This window comes from Musa acuminata, chromosome BXJ3-11 (genome assembly GCF_036884655.1).
Source record: "Musa acuminata AAA Group cultivar baxijiao chromosome BXJ3-11, Cavendish_Baxijiao_AAA, whole genome shotgun sequence".
Lineage (NCBI taxonomy): Eukaryota > Viridiplantae > Streptophyta > Magnoliopsida > Zingiberales > Musaceae > Musa > Musa acuminata.
In genome coordinates this window covers 26712264-26732584 of record NC_088359.1, presented here as the reverse complement: position 1 = coordinate 26732584, position 20321 = coordinate 26712264, and the positions used below count along the sequence as shown (strand labels likewise).

At 42.7% G+C, this 20321-nt stretch overlaps 1 protein-coding gene and 1 long non-coding RNA gene across 2 annotated transcripts; one reads left to right on the top strand and one right to left on the bottom strand.

The window, feature by feature from the left end:
* The first annotated feature begins 8303 nt into the window (after positions 1–8303).
* Positions 8304–11350, top strand: LOC135652131 (uncharacterized). Its single transcript, XR_010502054.1, has 2 exons — positions 8304–11060; positions 11135–11350. It is a non-coding gene; the product is annotated as an uncharacterized LOC135652131 (long non-coding RNA).
* A 1053-nt stretch (positions 11351–12403) lies between these two features.
* On the bottom strand, positions 12404–12781 carry LOC103974992 (ethylene-responsive transcription factor ERF038-like). The gene has a single exon (XM_009389899.2). The coding sequence runs from the start codon at positions 12779–12781 to the stop codon at positions 12404–12406; it is 378 nt and encodes a 125-aa protein (XP_009388174.2).
* Between the last annotated feature and the right edge of the window lie 7540 nt (positions 12782–20321).

Below are 20321 nucleotides of genomic sequence, written 5' to 3'. Positions count from 1 at the left end.
AATCTTTGGCCTCTTGAATAGTTCTTACTTTAAATAGAGATTTGGATATGCGACCTGGCCTTTCTATTGTGTCTTCTTTTATTGTGTTTATTAAAGATTACAGACGAGCAATGAGGCCAATAGGTACTATTGTAAGCGCGAACGAGCGTTTGAGTGGCTCATTAATCTGATGGTCGATCCCCTAATGGTTTTTCTTTGCCTAATCCAGCATATCAAGTTATCGCCGCTCGTAGAAACACTCTTGACAAGGGTTAGGGTTAGTTGGGAGGTTGCTAAGATAAATCTTTTATTTTATACTTATAAATTGTTTCGGATGAAGCCAAATTAAACTATTGTTGACATGTACACTCGTTTTACGGATGTCGTCAATAGTTTAAAAGCTTTTGACAAATATTTTTTGAACTTTTAACTTGTTAATAAAATATTGAGATCCCTTCCAATTGGTTGGGACCCTAAAGTAAGAACTATTCAAGAGGCCAAAGATTTGAATAATTTTTCTGTCGAAGAACTTATCAGATTATTAATGACCAATGAGATAACTTGCAATGCTCATGAAGACCTTGAGAACAACCTTCCTAAGAACATGAAGGAATCTATCGTACTTTTGAATCAAATTCCTAAATGATTCAAAATATTCAAAATATTTATATGTGATATTGACGACCTCAGAAGTTAAATAGGAGTTATCATAGTTTTCCTCTTTCTCGACCATGAATGCCATTGCCATTAATGCAATGCCTTCACCTGCTCAACTCGGGCTTCGTTTAATTGTACAGGAAGCCATAAGTGGGTCCTCCATGCATGTGGCCTTGGGCTCATCGTCCGGCCCCGTGATAGGGTAGCAGCACATGTATCCTTATCTAATCCCCGAACCAACCACCTCACCTTTTCACCGCCCATGTCAGATACACCATTGATACAATTGTATTCAAAATAAATGGCAACAGAAAGAGGTTCCGCGGGAACAAATCCGAGAAATCCAGGGGCTTGCCAAAGAAGCTCGTCGGAACTCACCAAGTGGATCGTTGCAAGTCCAGGAGTTTGCCGGAAGTCCGCAGGAGCATCACCGAGGATTCATCGGATGATCGACGGAAGTTCGCCGGAAGCTCGCCGGAAGAAGCGATTGACGCACCGGAGCAAGCTGCAGTATATGCCTTAAGAAATTCGTAGTTAGCAGGTTGATTAAGTTAGAAATGGGAGGTGATCCCATTAACTTAATCTTAGGGCAATTGGGCCCTTGAAAGACCCAAATTGGGTCGAATGGATCAGCCCATTCAGACCCTGATTTGTTGGCCAGAGGTGCAACCGCCTGGGTTAGCTAGACGTGGGACCAATGACATATATACACAGTGAGTGGTACTTGATATGCTAACGTATATTCTATTTTTGGAAGATTACAGTGAGTGGTACTTGATAGCCAAACCGTCGTTGATTTGACTCTGGGCGGTACTACCGCCGAATAGGCGTGGTACCATCGCTGGTAGCATTGCTGCCAGCGGTACCACCGCCCAGATATCCTAGGGCATTGTCTTCCAAGCGGTGCCACCACCGGCCATGGCGGTGCCACCGTAGGCCAATAATTCAGGGGCTGAATTGGGTGCTCAATTCGGCCCAATTCAGCTCTGTTAAAGGGCCCAGTTAGCCCATAATTAAGTTAGTGGGATTACCTCCCAAACTTAACTTAATTTATGCTCTAACTACTATAATTAAGATAATTTACAATGCTTCTTGTTCTGGTGTGTCAATTGCTCTTTCGACGAGCTTCCGACGTACTTCCGACGAACATCCGACGAACTCTCGGCAATGTTCCGGTGGACTCCCGGCAAGCTCCTGGACTTTACAATGATCTTCTTGGCAAGTTCCAACGAGCTTCTATGGCAAGCTCCTGGACTTATCGGTTGGTTCCCGTAGAACTTCCGTCGAACATCCAAACTTCCGTTGAACTCTCGAACTCTCAATGAGATCTCGATCTTGACTCTGGCACAATACCTGCTTTATGTCTTACTACCATCATAGTTAATCATGTATTCATCGAGATTGCAACGTTGTGTACGAGCGGGATCCTTAAATGCTACGACAAAAGGTAAAAATCTGATTGCTTTTTTGTTTAAGGTTCACAGGTATAAAAGAGAGGAGGTTTTCTTTATAATCTTTGGGATAGTTATGGAGAATAACCACACTCTAAATACACACAGATTTGGTTAGGGTTAGTTGGGAGGTTGCTTCTTACAGTATGAGGCTTGAGAACTTATCACAGATTTGGTTTGAATCTCTTGTATGCAGAAATACTGGAACAACAACTTGAAAACTTATCCAAATATTGATTTAATATGTCAAAGCCTTGACCAGAATAGGCAAAGAAAAATCCATGATTTTTGGACTCTGATTTTAAGTCAGCAAATACTCTTCTCTCAGTCTCCCTGAATGACTCTTGAATTTAACCCCTATGCCTATCATCATTCATGTGAGTGTTAAGTTCACTCAAATTCAGGAAAAAAAGAATTGTCACTTTGATAATCTAATAAGAAAAGTCATATTTGTCAAGAGTGTCTTCTTTTATTGTGTTTATTAAAGATTTCTGTGGATTTGAATCTGATGGTCATATTTGTCTCAGGCTTTGATAATCAGAGTCAAAGCCAAGAACTCCGAAATTTTTGAATATTTTGAATATTTTGAATCATTTAGGAATTTGATTCAAAAGTACGAGAGATTCCTTCATGTTCTTAGGAAGGTTGTTCTCAAGGTCTTCATGAGCATTGCAAGTTATCTCATTGGTCATTAATAATCTGATAAGTTCTTCGACAGAAAAATTATTCAAATCTTTGGCCTCTTGAATAGTTCTTACTTTAGGGTCCCAACCATTTGGAAGGGATCTCAATATTTTATTAACAAGTTAAAAGTTCAAAAAATATTTGTCAAAAGCTTTTAAACTATTGACGACATCCGTAAAACGAGTGTACATGTCAACAATAGTTTCATTTGTCTTCATCCGAAATAATTTATAAGTATAAAATAAAAGATTTAACTTAGCAACCTCCCAACTAACCCTAACCCTTGTCAAGAGTGTTTTTACGGTGACGAAGGATCCTTCTCTATTTATTCTCTCTACCTTATCCGCGAACGGTTTCAAACGAAACGCGAACTTAGCTTGGGGGGGGGGGGGGGGGGTGAATTCCTTAAGGAATATTTAAGGAATTTCGGAGTTGCGGAGTCAACTGGCCGATTGGGTAATAGGCCGCAAAAGAGGACGATGCGCCGAAGAATCAGACGAAGCGTCGAGAGACCAATGACATGCCGGACAACTTGATTAATGCTTAGTATTAATTGTCTAGATCGAAGTTTATTTTAAGTGTGCAGGATTAACTACAATGAAAGTAAGACATGCAGCAGGAGTTGCGTCGGAGTCAAGACTATGATCACGTTGGGAGTTCGAGAGTTCGACGGAAGTCCGGACGGTCGTCGGAGGTTCTGCGGGAACAAATCCGAGAAGTCCAGGGGCTTGCCAAAGAAGCTCGTCGGAACTCGCCAAGTGGATCGTCACAAGTCCAGGAGTTTGCCGGAAGTCCGCAGGAGCATCACCGAGGATTCATCGGACGATCGATGGAAGTTCGCCGGAAGCTCGCCGGAAGAAGCGATTGATGCACCGGAGCAAGCTGCAGTATATGCCTTAAGAAATTCGTAGTTAGCAGGTTGATTAAGTTAGAAATGGGAGGTGATCCCATTAACTTAATCTTAGGGCAATTGGGCCCTTGAAAGACCCAAATTGGGCCGAATGGATCAGCCCATTCGGACCCTGATTTGTTGGCCAGAGGTGCAACCGCCTGGGTTGGCGGTGCAACCGCCTGAGCTCGGTCTCCGAGCTCTGGCTGGGCGGTGCAACCGCCCCTGACGGGTGGTGCAACCTCCTGAGCTCGGTCTCCGAGCTCTGGCTGGGCGGTTCAACCGCCTCTGACAGAGGTGCAACCGCCCAGAGGCTCAGTCTCCGAGCTCTGCCAAGCGGTGCAACCGCCCCTGTCAGGAGGTTCAACCGCCAGACCCTGGAATTCTGGGAGTTGACAGTTTTGAGCTCGGAATTCAAACTGATTTGAAGCCTATAAATAGGCCACCCCTTCAGCAATGAAAGGGCACTCAAACACACCGAAATCCTGATCTTACTTTGTGATTTTTAGAGCTCAAAATTGTTGTTTAAGTTAAAAGTTCTTCTTCCTCTTTTCTTCCAAGGTTCAATCTATCAAGAGAGGAAAGAAAGTTCTGTAAGGGTTGTCTCCTAAGCCCGTCAAAAGGAGTGAAACTGTAAAAGGGTGGTTGGCCTTCGCCTATTGAAGGAAGGCCTCTAGTGGACGTCGGTGACCTCGTCGGTGGAGGAAGCCAAAAGTGGATGTAGGTCAAGATTGACCGAACCACTCTAAATCTTGGTTTGCATTTACTTTGAGCATCTTATCCTTACTACAAACCTTTTCAATAGCTTACTGCATTCTGCGCTTTTACGATCGTGTTTCAAAGTTCAATATTTTCCGAATCGGCGTTTAGACGTAAATCGGTTTTATCGTACGAACTTCATATTTCAGTTTGCGCTTACATTCTGATTTCCATCATAACTGCAATCTGCCTTCTGCTCATGTACGAACGTATTTCATAGTTACATATTTTACGAATCGGCTTTCTTACCAAAATCGTGTTTATCGTACGAATTCAGTTTTAAGCGTCGAAAGTTTTCTGCCGCACTAATTCACCCCCCCCTCTTAGTGCTCTTGATCCTAACAATTGGTATCAGAGCCCGGTTTTTCTCATTTCGGATTTACACCCGAGAGAAATGACTCTTCATGGCTTTCAAGAGGGCTTTTCGGTTGTTCGTCCACCGTTGTTTAACGGATTGGACTACACTTATTGGAAAACTCGAATGAGAGTTTTCTTGATTTCTATGAATTTGGATTTATGGAATATCGTTGAAAACGGTTTTCAACTTCCCTCTAAATCGATGAATGAATGGTCAGTTTTGGAGAAGAAATATTTTTCTTTAAACGCAAAGGCTATGAATGCCTTATTTTGCGCTTTGGACAAAAATGAGTTCAATCGGATTTCTACGTGCGAAACGGCTTTTGATATTTGGCGAACACTTGAAATCACGCACGAGGGAACTAGTAGTGTCAAAGACTCGAAAGTTAACATTTTATTGCATGATTTTGAGCTTTTTCAAATGCAACCAAGCGAGACTATAGGCGACATGTACACCCGTTTCACGGATGTCATCAATAATCTAAGAGTTCTTGGTAAATCTTTTTCGAATTTTGATCTCGTAAGCAAGATCTTAAGATCCCCTCCAAAAAGGTGGGATCCTAAAATAACCGCAATACAAGAAACAAAAGATTTAAATATTTTTGCACTTGAAGAACTAATTGGGTCGTTGATGATATATGAAATGGTGCACAATGCACATGATGAACATGATGAACAAAATCATCTTCCAAAGAACAGGAAGGATTTGGAACTCCGGACAAATGAATACCACTTGAGCGATGACTCAAGTGATGAGGACAATGATGAACTTGAACTTTGAACACTAAATCTTAATAAGTTCATTAAACAAAAATCTAAAAGAAACAATGAACTTGAACGGACGAAGAGGCCAAAGAAGAGGAAGGTAACCAAGGGTGAATCAAGAACTTCCAAAGGTGAAACGACGAATTGGGCTTTGACGAGCTTCGACTACAAGGTAAGTAACTCAACTCTCTTGACTTATTTTAAAATTACTTGAAGTTTTTCATGAGTGCTTAATTTAGATAATAGGAATAGAAAATAAAAAAATTGTTTTTTAAAAATTATATCATGTTTTTCTTTTTAGCATCTTTGAAAAATTAAAAACTTGATCATGAAAAGTATATTGCTAAGGTTTCATGTTGAATGATGTACGCAACATTATGGTTGATAGTTATATATGTGATAATGCTTAGGATTAATCCATGAGTATAAATTTGAACCCTTGACCAGAATAGGCATAACCAAAGATTGAAAAGGAGTACGACATATCACCTACTTTCTAGTGCTAATATATAACCATTGCTAATATCTTCTTTTACAAAGACAATATTTGATTAGATCTGTCAGAGCGTGCAAGCATTTTTAATTTTCCTTAAATCAAAATAAGTTATTCAGAGGGCAAGTAATATATATTTAATATATTTTTATTTTATTAAAAAAATTAAATAAATATATTATTTATGATTAATTAGTGTGATTAATTTACCAAGAAGCAATGATGATAGACAAATCAGTCAGTCCATCTTCTTTTACAAAGAGAGAAGTAATTTTTTAGTGTTTTAATCGAAATAAGTTATTCGGAGGGTAAAAAAAAAAAAAGATATTTAGAAATTAAAACTATTATCATCCAAAATTTACATGAGATGATATAAAATGACTAATCCTATTAAGAAACAATGATAGAGACGTGATGATGGGCATTATAGGACTATGATCAACATAGTTCTTACTTTTCCTCCTTCTCGACCATGAATGCCGTTGCCATTAATGCAATGCCTTCACCTGCTCAACTCGGGCTTCGTTTAATTGTACAGGAAGCCATAAGTGGGTCCTCCATGCATGTGGCCTTGGGCTCATCGTCCGGCCCCGTGATAGGGTAGCAGCACATGTATCCTTATCTAATCCCCGAACCAACCACCTCACCTTTTCACCGCCCATGTCAGATACACCACTGATACAATTGGATTCAAAATTAATGGCAACAGAAATTAAGTACATAATACCTTCAAAAAAATCTTAATAGATAATATCGATAGAAGGATCTGAGATTTTTTTCTCTCTACCTTATCCGACAATAGTGGTCCTGTCCACCTTATCGATCATAGTCCTACAGTTATTAAAAAAGGCCAGTTTTGATATGAATTTGGCTTTGACTATCCGAGAAGATTACACGAAAGTGTTTAAAGGTGGAGCGGTGTATTTGCTGACGTTGCGTCGACCAGCTTTGTTCTCCTTCCCGGAGAGGCACGGAGAATGTTTCTTGAGAGGATGGTGTCTGTTGGGTTGGACGAGTGGAGGAACGGCGCGGGGTGACGGATTGACCGGGGAGCTCCGAGGTCGCTGCCGGAGGACCGCCGCGCGGGGATTGGACTGCCCTGCTGCAGGGGCAGAGATGCTTCCTGGCCTCGATGAGGCGAGCGCGGTTCTTCTTGGGCGCCATGCGATCGCCAAGACAGAGAATTGTCCGGTAACACTTCTTTGACGAATATTTATTACAGAGAATTGTATGGTAACAATTTGATATTTTTGATCCATAATTTCCTGACTTGTCGGCCGTTTACATGTACTTTTAATTGACCGACCCAATCTAAAGCTAACCGAGCCCGAGCCAACTCAATTCGCCCCAATTATCTCTGTCCGCGTGCGATCGCTTCAGTGTCACAGATTGGATCGGTTCTGTTGTGGTTTAGCCCTTACTTAATATAATTATTTTAAAAAAATTAATAATATATAATTTTACTTAATATAACTCTTCAATTATCATTCTGAATATATTAGCACCTACTTTCGATTATCGAGAACTTGTTACTGAGAGAAGAGTATTTGCTGACTTAAAATCAGGGTGCTTATTATAATTCTTTAAATAGTTAAATTCTGGCTAGGGTTATATCAGCATAACTTAAACTTCATGCTAATATATAACCCTAGAAAGGAGAAGACTGTGATAAGTTCTAATCAAATTCCTAAAGTTTTTAAACTATTGACGACCTCAGAAGTTAAAAATATGAATCAAATTCTTATTTTTTGAACTCTCATATTTCTTTTTATCGTTTATTAAAGAAGAAAATTTCCTAAATGAATCATGATTTTTCGGAATTACAATTTTTATGATTCATAATGAATTGAGAGATTTTATATGCATATCTTATTCTCCTACAAGATTGAATGAATTTTATCTATATCATGATTTCCTAAGAATTCTTTTCATTATTTATTTAAGAGGAGATTTGTTAAAATGAATCATGATTTCTCTTGATTTCTTGGAATTATAACTTAAAAATTCTTTTTATAAATCAAGATTGTCTACTATGATTATTTCTTTTCTCAATTTGAGTTATCGAAAAAGAATCATAATAATTTGAATGAGCTTTATCTTGATTTCTCATGATTTATGACTTGAAATTGTTTATGAATTAAGATCTTATTTTTTGAACTCCCATATTTCTTCTTATCGAAGAAAATTTTCTAAATGAATTATGATTTTTCGAAATTATAATTTTTATGATTCATAATGAATTGAGAGATTTTATATGCATATCTTATTCTCCTACAAGATTGAATGAATTTTATCTATATCATGATTTCCTAAGAATTCTTTTCATTATTTATTTAAGAGGAGATTTGTTAAAATGAATCATGATTTCTCTTGATTTCTTGGAATTATAACTTAAAAATTCTTTTTATAAATCAAGATTGTCTACTATGATTATTTCTTTTCTCAATTTGAGTTATCGAAAAAGAATCATAATAATTTGAATGAGCTTTATCTTGATTTCTCATGATTTATGACTTGAAATTGTTTATGAATTAAGATCTTATTTTTTGAACTCCCATATTTCTTCTTATCGTTTACTAAAGAAGAAAATTTCCTAAATGAATTATGATTTTTCGAAATTATAATTTTTATGATTCATAATGAATTGAGAGATTTTATATGCATATCTTATTCTCCTACAAGATTGAATGAATTTTATCTATATCATGATTTCCTATGAATTCTTTTTGTTATTTATTTAAAAGGAGATTTGTTAAAATGAATCATGGTTTCTCTTGATTTCTTGGAATTATAACTTAAAAATTCATTTTATAAACCAAGATTGTCTACTATGATTATTTCTTTTCTCAATTTGAGTTATCGAAAAAAAATCATAATAATTTGAATGAGCTTTATCTTGATTTCTCATGATTTATGACTTGAATTTGTTTATGAATTAAGATCTTATTTTTTGAACTCCCATATTTCTTCTTATCGTTTACTAAAGAAGAAAATTTTCTAAATGAATTATGATTTTTCGAAATTATAATTTTTATGATTCATAATGAATTGAGAGATTTTATATGCATATTTTATTCTCCTACAAGATTGAATGAATTTTATCTATATCATGATTTCCTAAGAATTCTTTTTGTTATTTATTTAAAAAGAGATTTGTTAAAATGAATCACAGTTTCTCTTGATTTCTTGGAATTATAACTTGAAAATTCTTTTTATAAATCAAGATTGTCTACTATGATTCTTTCTTTTTACTATTTGAGTTATCCAAAAAGAATTACAATATGTCTCTTGATATTCATAATTTGTCTTCATGATTTGTATATCTTGTTGGTGTCAACAACCTTAAGCCGTGGCCTTGGGACCAACGCGGCTTGGTTCGGGTCCGAATGATTGGGGATCTTCCTGGGCAACCCTTAAGACTGTTGAGGTGGCCGACTACGGTGGTCCGATCACGACGGGACAGCTGTTTCCTCTGGAAGGGAACTCCTCGCTTGGGCACGTGGTGGAAGGCGCTCCGTCTTCGTCCTTGCACACAGGTCGGGTCGGGAGGCTCGACCCGATCCCTCCGACGATCAAATCAGTGGACGGTCACAGGGGGTTTTTCTCACCTGATTCTCCTCCTCCACTCTTTCTTAGCGCGAGGGTTTTTATAGGGAAGGTTACCGTTGCCTGATGTGCCCGTTTGAAGGGAGCAGGATAGTACTCCTGGTAACTGATGATAGATAATCCAAATAATTGGATTCCCTTGTATCGTTTGGGGACTGTGGTGTAGTGGCCTATCGTCTGCAGTCGATGAGTCGAGCGAATTATTATGAAGATAATAATAATTCACTGAGCCAGAAAGAGTTCTGACAAGTATGACTCACAACCAGCTCAATATTAGGCTTAGAGGGTCACACACATATGGTAGGTGTTGCGACGAGTTGAGGTTCAGATATGAGATATCCGTTGGAGCCTCTATCTTATTGGATATCCAATAAGCCCCTGAATTATTGGATCAAATGGATAAGATCTAATAAAAGCTAACAAGAGATTATTGAGTAGAGACCCACTAATCTAAGAGGCTTGGGTAATTGTATAGAGATCCAGTACCCAATAGAGCATGATCTATTAGAGTTAACTAGGGGCCTCTATAAATATGAGGGAACTAAAGGCCCAAAAGTTGAGACTTCTTAGGTAGTCACCTCCTATTCTCCTCTCCTCTTCTCCTCCTCAAATAGTAGGCTTGGAGATTTGAGGAGCGTTGTTACAGTTCTACTGTGTGGATCACCTCTAGAGCGGAGGACGCTTGACCTCCTTCATTCACTCCTATAGATTTGTAAGGATTCAGGGATATACGATCTCCCTATGTAACACAACTATCTCACACGTGGTTTTCTTTGTCGTTTATTTTGCACACAAATCTTTGCACGATAACGAATATATTATTAGAAAATATTAGAGATTTTGTTTTCTGTTCTTCCGTTGCACATATAATCTCGTACCCTAGATTTCCCAACAAGATCATGAGCCAAAACTTTAAATTTATATTTAAAATAATATTTATGAATAAAATAAATAATATGAGGAGTATTTATCGATTCATGCACATTATTTTGGATATAAATTGATATGCATGAACTAGACTTATTATCCACTTTATTCATGAATAAAGTAGACATTATCCAAAATAATATGCATGAATATTGAATAAAGATGTATATCCAAAATTTATTTAAATCGATTCAGAAAATAAAATGACATGAGAATGCATGAACCTAAAATGGTACATAAACATAGTAGACAGCCAACCATACTATTGCCATTGAAGTTGCCAACCAACGAAGGTGCCAATGTATATATGTATATATGTATATATGTATATGTATATACATGTATATATGTATATATGTATATATACATATACATGTATATATACATATACATATGTATATATACATATCCAAGAAAGTCACCAATGTAACTCCCACCGTCGACTGGAGGCAGACGGGTGCCGTCACTGCTATCAAAGACCAAGGCAAATGCGGTGAGCTCAAAATATTTTATTTTTGTTGATGTGCTCGATCGAAATAAATGAAAATTTAGTATGAATTATTGCAGGAAGTTGCTGGGCCTTCTCGACAGTAGTTTCGGTGGAGGGAATAAACCAGATCAGAATCAGGAAGTTGCTGGGCCTTCGTCTTTGCCTATGACTGATGTGTTGTTAAATATTATGATTTTTTTCCCATATTTTGATTGAAGATTCCATACGATGATTTGGTTCCTGTGTTGAAATATACTATAAACCATAATATGCATATGGAAAGTGTGAAGAGATACCAATCCGGTCCACAATGAGATACCATCGCATGGAAAGTGTGAAGAAGCACAATCAAATTCATGAAATCCCATAAATGCATACCATTACTTTCCAAGAAGATTACCTCGCCCAATCCGGCATAACAAGTCTTCTTCTTCTTCTTCTTCTTCTTCTTCTTCTATGAGTATAAGGTATCTTTTAACACCCAAAAAATACATGGATTCACTATACATAGTCTTACAATCATTAAGTCACATTGTATGACCCATTTCACATTTATGATGTCCTCTCTCTCTCTCTCTCTCTCTCTCTCTCTCTCTCTCACTCACACACACACACACACACATTGGTCACACTTATATATATCCACCACAAAGACTGAGGGAAAATATTGTGTTCATCCTACGAAATAGTTTTTGCAAATCAAACGTAATTGACACAAATTTATGTAAAATAAATCGATTAGAATTATATTATATATCTTAGTAATCAGTGCACTATTACACAATTGCAGGTCTCATATTTAAGCCCATCCGAAAGCATCCGTAATAAATATAAATCAATTTCTTGAAGGAAAAAAAAAAGCAATCATAGTTTTGCTAGGGTTACTATTTTTAACTTCTGAGGTCGTCAATATCAGAAAATTTGATTAGCATGAAGTTTAACTATTTAAAGGTTTTGAAAGATAGGAGAAAAAAGCAATCTTTCACCAGTAATTTTGAAAGATTTACCGCAAAGAAGGAAAAGAAGTCCTCACTAAAGCGAATGATCAAAGCTTTTGCTCTCCCTCCTGTTATAGAAAGCATAGGATCGATGCACTACCCAACTTCAGTAAAGCAAGACAGTAAACTCCACGTCTTTGCATTCTGATTTATACCCAATTGATGGGTAGTTTGCTAAGGTTGATCGATGTGTAATGGTACACATGAACTCCAAAGCCTTGTAGTTTATGTGGAGGTATTGCAGTATCTGCTGAGAGAATGGGGTGTAAGAGCTAAATTATCTGCTGCTTTGCCTTGAATTCGATTAGAAGAGGAGGAAGGAGGAGCAGCTGCAGCTGCGGCTACTGCTCAATTCACGTAGTATTCCCACACCAATGGCTCCTCCACCCTGAACTGAATGCAGTCCTCCACTGTGGATGGCGCCCATGACGGATGCGAGCGGAAACCTTCGCTTACGTCAAGCGGGAGATCGGGCAGGTCGAAGAGCTTGTCGTCGCCGTCGCTCGATAGAGCTGCGGGGGCTGGAGATCGCGACGTCGGCATCTCGGCCTGCCTCCTGCCTGACTCCTCGCTGGCGCGTGTTGTTTCTCTGCGGTCGCCGAAGGTGGTGGCAGCAGCCAACGCAGCTGCCGCCTGGATGTGCTCGGGGGCGGCGGAGGCCGGCCGCGGTAGCTCATCGGCCAGTTCGGGGAAGTTGAGGCACACCGACTGGCCCTTGATGATCATCGCTGTTAGAGCTGACCTCAGGATATTTACCACAAGGTAATTTGGCAACACAATAAAGACAATAAAGCAGAAAGAATAAAAGCAATAAGAACACCAGAACACCATATATACGTGGTTCGGTCAATTGACCTACATCCACGGATGAAAGAGGAGCAAATTACTACTATAAAAGAGGGACACTTACAAATGCCTTAGGAAGATGTTCCAAAACACCTTCAGCTTACTAAACAAGGAAAGACCCAAACCATAAGCAGGTTTTCTTATGGTGCCTCTTGTGGTACTTCTTGTGGTGCTTCTTGTGGTGCCTCTTGTGGTGCCTCTTGTGGTGCATCTGACTTCAAAGCTCAGGCCCTTATTTATAGTTCCAAGACGAGACAATAAGTCTGATTTTCCCGATGTGGGACTATGGGACTTGTCAAACTAACAAATCTCCACCTTGGCATGTCCCAACAAAACTTGCTCCACCTTCTTCATAAAAGCCCCAACGAGCAATCACCAACCAAGTCCAAGCATTGCTTGAACTTGTAAACCAGAAGAGGCTTCGTAAACATATCAGTTGGATTGTCCTTTGTATGAATTTTCTGAACAAGGACCATTCCCTTAGCAATCAACCACTTAGCGGAATTATCACAAAAACTGCATCTGAATAGGAAGTAGGCTCACCAACTTCACTTGTTTCTTCTGCAACAGACAAAGCATATGCAACCAAATTTGCATACCTTTGTGGTGGTCGAATATCTCTCCGTGGTCTATTCTTGGCTATGGAATATTGCTCTTCCTCTGGATCAACTGCGTCAGTAGACTCGGGACCATCTACTGGCATTCTTTGAGTAGAAGAGTTCGACTGAAAAGAATCAGAACTACCCATCTCAAACTCCACCTACTTCTACGCACTATCATTTGTACAACTAGTAGATTCTTCTTTGGAAGATAACATAGACAATTCATCAAAAGTAACATCTCTACTGATTATAAATTTTGGGGATTTGGGATCAGAACACCATAATTTGTATCCTTTCACCCTAGAAGCATACCCAAGGAAAATGCACTTTTTAGCCCGAGGCTCTAATTTTCCTTCATTTACATGCATGTATGCTGGACACCCAAAAATTTTAAAATCAGAGTAATCAGTAGGAGTACCTGACCAAACTTTCTCCGGAGTTTTAAAGTCAAGTGCTGCAGAAGGAGCGCGGTTGACAACGTAACAGGCCATATTAATCGCCTCTGCCCAAAAGTCCTTTGTCAACCCTACATTTGAGATCATACACCTTGCTCTCTCCAAGAGTGTTCTGTTCATACGTTCGGCCACACCATTTTATTGAGGCGTCATCCTAACAGTGCGATGCCGAGCAATTCCTTCATTTTTGCAGAATTCTTTAAAGTCACCTTCACAAAATTTCATGCCATTATCTGTTCGGAGCCGCTTAATCCGTTTACTTGTTTGCTTCTCAATTAAAACTTTCCATTGTTTAAAGGTTAGAAAAACATCATTTTTATGCTTCAGAAAATAAACTCAAACTTTCCTGGAATAATCGTCAATGAAAGTCAACATATACCTAGCACCACCCTTAGACTGAACATGAGCTGGACCCCAAAGGTCTGAATGAATATAGTCAAGAGTATCTTTCGTTTTGTGAACTGCCGGAGAAGTGAAGCTGACTCTTTTCTGCTTCCCAAAAATGCAGTGTTCACAAAAATCAAGTGACCTAGTACTCTGTCCGCAAAGTAGACCCCTTTTGCTCAATATGCTCAAACCTTTTTCGCTCATATGACCCAAACACATATGCCATAATTTGGTAATGTCAGAATCAGACAATGATGATGACGAGACTGCAACCGAGCCTGTGACAGTAGTTCCCTGCAGAATATACAAGCTACCAGACCTACAAGCTTTCATAACAATAAGGGCACTTCTATAGACTTTCATAACTCCACCTTCAACTGTGTATTTATACCCAAGAGCCTCTAGGGTGCCTAAAGAGATGAGATTCTTTTTTAAATCATGAACATGTCTAACATTAGTGAGCGTTCTCACAATACCATCATGCATTTTAATTCGGATTGTGCCTCTACCAACAACATCACATGCGGCATTATTGCCCATCAAAACAATTCCACCATTACAAGATTCATATGTGGAAAACAAATCCCTATTGGGACACATGTGATAAGAACAACCCGAATCTAAAATCCATTCATTTTTAGATATCGCCTTGTCATCAATAGCAGAGAAAATATTTCCAACATTCTCATCAGGTGCTACACTAACTTCAGCGGATTCAATAGTTTTCTCAACAAATTTTTCCTTTTGCTTTAATTTATTTTTCAATTTAAATCAATCAGTCTTAATGTGCCCCATTTTATGACAATATCTGCATTCCAAATTTCTATGTCTGGTTTTAGATCTAGATTTAGATCTACTATTGTCAAATTCTCTTTTATCCATTCTCCCCCTGACAACCAGACCCTCGGCCTGATTCCCTCTACTTTCCCCAGTGATATTCTTATCTATCTGCTCCTTAAAATTCAGTGCAGATTTAATTTCTTGATACAAAACTGTTTCTTTTCCATAAATCAAAGTATCACGGAAATACTTAAAAGATTGGGGAAGAGAACACAAGAGTAACAAAGCCTTATCCTCATAATCAATTTTTACATCTATATTCTCCAAATCCATAACCAAAGAATCAAACTTATCAAGATGTGAGATTATAGATGTACCTTCAGTCATCCGAAGCATATATAGAGACTCTGCTTCAAGTAGAGACGATTCTCCACTATCCTCTTCATGTACAAGGCTTTAAGCTTGTCCCACATGCTCTTAGCCGTAGTCTCCGTAGCTACCTCCCGTAAAACCTCATCAGAGAGATTTAGAATGATGCTTGATCGGGCCTTCTTATCCATACCTGCAAGGTCTTCCTCTGACATATCATCTGGAATGTTCTCTGCTCCCTGTAGTACCAAATCAACTCCGTCTTGAACCAAAATGGCCTCGATCTTGAGTTGCCACAAGCCGAAGTTGACATTTCTATCGAATTTCTCGACAACGATCTTTGTTATTATCATCGTTGCCAAAAGATCCCGAAACCAGGCTCTGATACCAGTTTGTTAGAGTTGACCTCAGGATATTTACCACAAGGTAATTTGGCAACACAACAAAGACAATAAAGTGGAAAGAATAAAAGCAACAAGAACACCAGAACACCAGATATACGTGGTTCGGTCAATTGACCTATATCCACGGACGAAAGAGGAGCAAATTACTACTATAAAAGAGGGACACTTACAAATGTCTTAGGAAGATGTTCCTAGGCCATAAAACACCTTCAGCTTACTAAACAAGGAAAGACCGAAACCATAAGCAGGTTTTCTTATGATGCCTCTTGTGGTACTTCTTGTGGTGCTTCTTGTGGTGCCTCTTGTGGTGCATCTGACTTCAAAGCTCAGGCCCTTATTTATAGTTCCATGACGAGACAACAAGTCTGATTTTTCCGATGTGGAACTATGGGACTTGTCAAACTAACAATTGCCGCCACGTCGTGCGCCCTCGCGGCCATCTCCGGCGTCGGGAACGTCCCCAGCCAGATCCTCGACTTCTTCCTCGGCTCTCGGATCTCCGACACCCATTTCCCCCAGGAGCGCATGCGTACGCCTCGGTAGCCCGGGTGCTTTCCCTCCTTGCTCCTCTTGTTGGCCTTCTCACCGCCGCCTCTCTTGGGCCCACTAGTCCTCGTGTTACCTTCTTCCATGGTGGAAAAGACAGAGAAGCTTCTACGAGAGAGAGAACAAGAGAGAGAGAGAGAGAGAGATAAATCAGCGGGGAGAGAGAGGAAATCTAAGAGGCGAGAGGAGAGGAGTGGAAGTGCAGCATTACAACAGAGGAGTGGCTTGCTTCCCCTCCTCCTTGCTAAAGCGACACGGTGAGCTTCCTCAAAAGAGAGAGAGAGAGAGAGAGAGAGAGAGAGAGAGAGAGAGAGAGAGAGGCGGTAAAGATTGGGTTACCGATAGGAGGTGTGTTTTATGTGGCTTTTGATTCCCTTTAGCTGGTGTTAGTGCAAACAACTTTAAGTCGTGGCCTCGGGGCCGTCACGGCTTTGCTCGGGTTCGAATATGCTGGGATTTTCCCGGACAACCCTGGGGGCTACCGAGGTGATCACGCTTGGGTGGCCCGTGCCCCGCCGGGTTGCAGTTCTTTCCGAAAGGTGGGCTCGGCCCTCGGACGTTCAGAGGGGGCGCTCCGCCTTGGTACCTGCACACAGGTCGGGTCGGGGGTGTGCGGCCCGACCCCTCCGACGATCAAGTTAGCCAGACGTGGAAGGTTTTTTCCCCCCCTCTCCTCTGAGTGCGGGAGTTTTTTATAAGGAAGGTTACTATTGCCTGATGTACCCGCTTGCAGGGGGCAGGCTCGTACATCTGATAACGTCCGACACCTATTTTGGCGTGGCGTGAAGGGCTTGGCCTTTGCAGGATGTTAATGTGCCTCAGTCGGTGTTCTGATCTGCTCTGAGGTGCGTGACGTCGTCTGGAGGAGTTGACGCTGTCCTGAGGCTGATCGTCATTTTTACCCTCATCATATTCCCCCCCGGCAAGAAGCTATGCGTCGGTCATTGTAACGGGGGTCCGAGGCATGGCTTGTGCTTTCTGTATTCGTTCTTGTTGGGCGGTTGTTTGGTCCATGATCTGGGGTATGACTCAAGAGAGTAAGGCGGGCTGGGCATGCCGCGGTGGTCTCGAGTGACATGCAACCGAGGAGCACGTCTGAGGCGGGCAGGCCGTGCAGAGGAGGTGGTCTCGGGCGACATGTAGCCGAGGAGCACGTCTCAGGCAGACAGGCCGCGCATAGGAGGTGGTCTCGGGCGACATGCAGCCGAGGAGCACGTCTCAGGCAAGCAGGCCGCGCAGAGGAGGTGGTCTCGGGCGACAAGCTGCCGAGGAGCACGTCTCAGGCGGGCAGGCCGCGCAGAGGAGGTGGTCTCGGGCGACATGCAGCCGAGGCACATGCTCGGGCAAGCAAGCTGCGCCGAGATGGGGCTCGGGCTGCTTGGAGCTGTGGAGCAACTTTGTCCAGGAATGGAACGATGCCAGGGTGAAGGCTAACGAGTTTTTTCCCGCCGGCACAGAGATCGAAGGAATCAAGACTGCGGGACGGGGGGGGTAGGTCCGCTGGCTCTTCGAGAATGGGGAGGCTAGCGGTCCAGTGTCTGCGCCACGTGTTTAGCGGCTGCCACGTTAGGGCGCCTTTAAGGCGGAGTGCCGCTAGGTCTTCCTGACGCGACGTGCCTCAAGAGGGGAAGAGTCGTCGTTTTTGGCGGGATTTCGTCTATAAATGTCGCGCAGGTTACTTCCCGAGTGTCTTCTTACTTGCTTTTGTTCTGTTGCTCCTCTGGGTCCCATCGCTTCGTTTGCAGCGAGCGCTCCCCCTCACTCCTGAAGGTCAGTAAGGATGGTGTCCCCTTCTTCTCCTCCTATACCCTCTCCCTCTGCTTCGAGTGAAGTCGGAAAGAAAAGGGTGTCGCCAGGTCCTAGCTCGTCCTCCAACGAGAAGGCAGCCCGAGTCCTGGAAACCTTGATGTGGCCCCGCGATCTCGATTCTACTGTGAACGAGTCGTCGCTTAGTTACCTCCGGGGGCGTTACGACGTTCCGGAGGAGTTCGTTCTTCTCGCCCCTGAGCCCGATCAACGGGCGTATGATCCGATCCCTAAGGGGTTCGCCCTGACCCTTGATGCTTTCGAGGCCGGGCTACGCCTCCCTCTGCATCCCGTCATCTGTTCTTGCCTCTCGTGGTGGCGCATTTCCCCATCACAGATGGCACCGGACTCCTAGCGCTATCTGGTGGTTTTCTTGGGGGAGTGCCACTATGCTGGTATTGCCCCAACCCGATCCCTCTTCCTTTCCTGTTTCCGTTTTTCCAAGGGGTCAGGGGGTTATTATTTGTCTGCCCGGTCGGGCTTCCGAGTGAGCGGGGCCCCTTCTAGTAACAAGGGTTGGAAGGGACGTTTCTTTTACGTCCGTCGTGCGGAGGGCTGGAGCTTCGGACTCTGTTGGACGGCGCGTGCGATCGACAATACCGCCCCAGTCTTGGGCGACGAAGAGCATCTGGGGCTCCAAAGGCTCAAAGAAATCCTTCCGGCCTCACGAGCTATTCAAAACATGACCGAGGAGTGGTTGATCGAGGCGGGTCTTAGCCCGACACCTCGAGGTACAAGTAGTTTTGGGGTTTTTCCTCGGCATATTGTTTAGAATGATTAACCTATGCCAGCGTTCCTGATGCAGAAATGGTGCGTCTCCAGGCCCTGCGTGGGGGGCAGACTCTGCCGACCCCCTCAACGCGTCTGCCAGCCGAGGCGGGGGTAGGCTCAAAGGAGGCGCCGGTGGACGTCGACGCGGCTCGGCCTTGGAAGAAGGCGAAGACTACCGAGGCGAAAGCTTCCGAGGTGACGGCGCGTCGGTCGGGGGAGGTCGCTACCGGACCGACCGACCGTGCGGGGAAGGGCCTCGGAGGGGGCGAAGCCGGCCCTAGTGAGGCGGGAGGGAAGGCGCCCCGGGAGCCTTCCATCCGTGAACTTTGCCACCTCCCGGGGGGAGGGGGCGAGCCTTACCAGACGCGGGTGATGGGGGACCTCCCGTAAGGCCAAACCTCCGACCCGCTAGTGGCTCGCTGGGGAGACCTCACCCGAGGGGACCGGGTGTGGGGTGATGGGGACTCCGCAGCCGCGTTCGTCCGCGGGGGGCTTCATCCCGACATAGCTCGGGACTTGTATACCCTGCCCTCTGAAGCCCTCCTTGGCAAAGCTGCCAAGTCGATGCTGTGGGTAAGCCATTGACCGACGGTTGTTTGTCCATGCCAAGATTGCGCCATCCTGACTCCTTTTTCTGCAGGGCCACCATTATGCTACGGCGTTGATGGACTGAGTACGCGATGCAGGTCGAGTTGTCAATATTTTGAGCGACCGTAACGCTGAGCTCAAAAGGCAGCTCGAGAAAGCTCGGGCTGAGGCGGTCCCCGAAGCAGTGGAGGTGGCCAAGCGGCGCGCTTCGGATCTAGAGGCGGAGGCGGCACGCCTCAGATTTGAGCTTAAAGTGGCCGAGGAGAGGGAGAAGGAGACGCAAACGCAACTGAGGGCATTTGTGGCCGAGGCCCGCACAGCGAGGGGGGAATCGGTCGAACTGATCCGAAGGTTAGAGGAGGCCCGCGCCGAGACGCGGGAGGTCTCCATAGCCCTTGCGGAAGAGGTTCGTTAGAGGCCGGGGAAAGACAAGAAACTGATCGAGGATTATAAGGCATCCGAGGGGTTCGAACAGGGACTGATCCGGATAGGGCAAGTCTCCTATGAGTATGGCTACCGGATCGCCCTATCCCGTGTTCGTGCATGCCCCCCCAGCTCTGAAGTAGAGGCGGACCCTTTCACCTCCCATCCGGAGGATCTAGAGGTGGATATGCCCGAAGACGTCCCCTTCGATGATCAACTGGGGATTTCGAAGGAACAAGGGGGGACGTAAAGGGGTCAGTCGGTTCTGTATGTCCGAGTCGAGTCATGT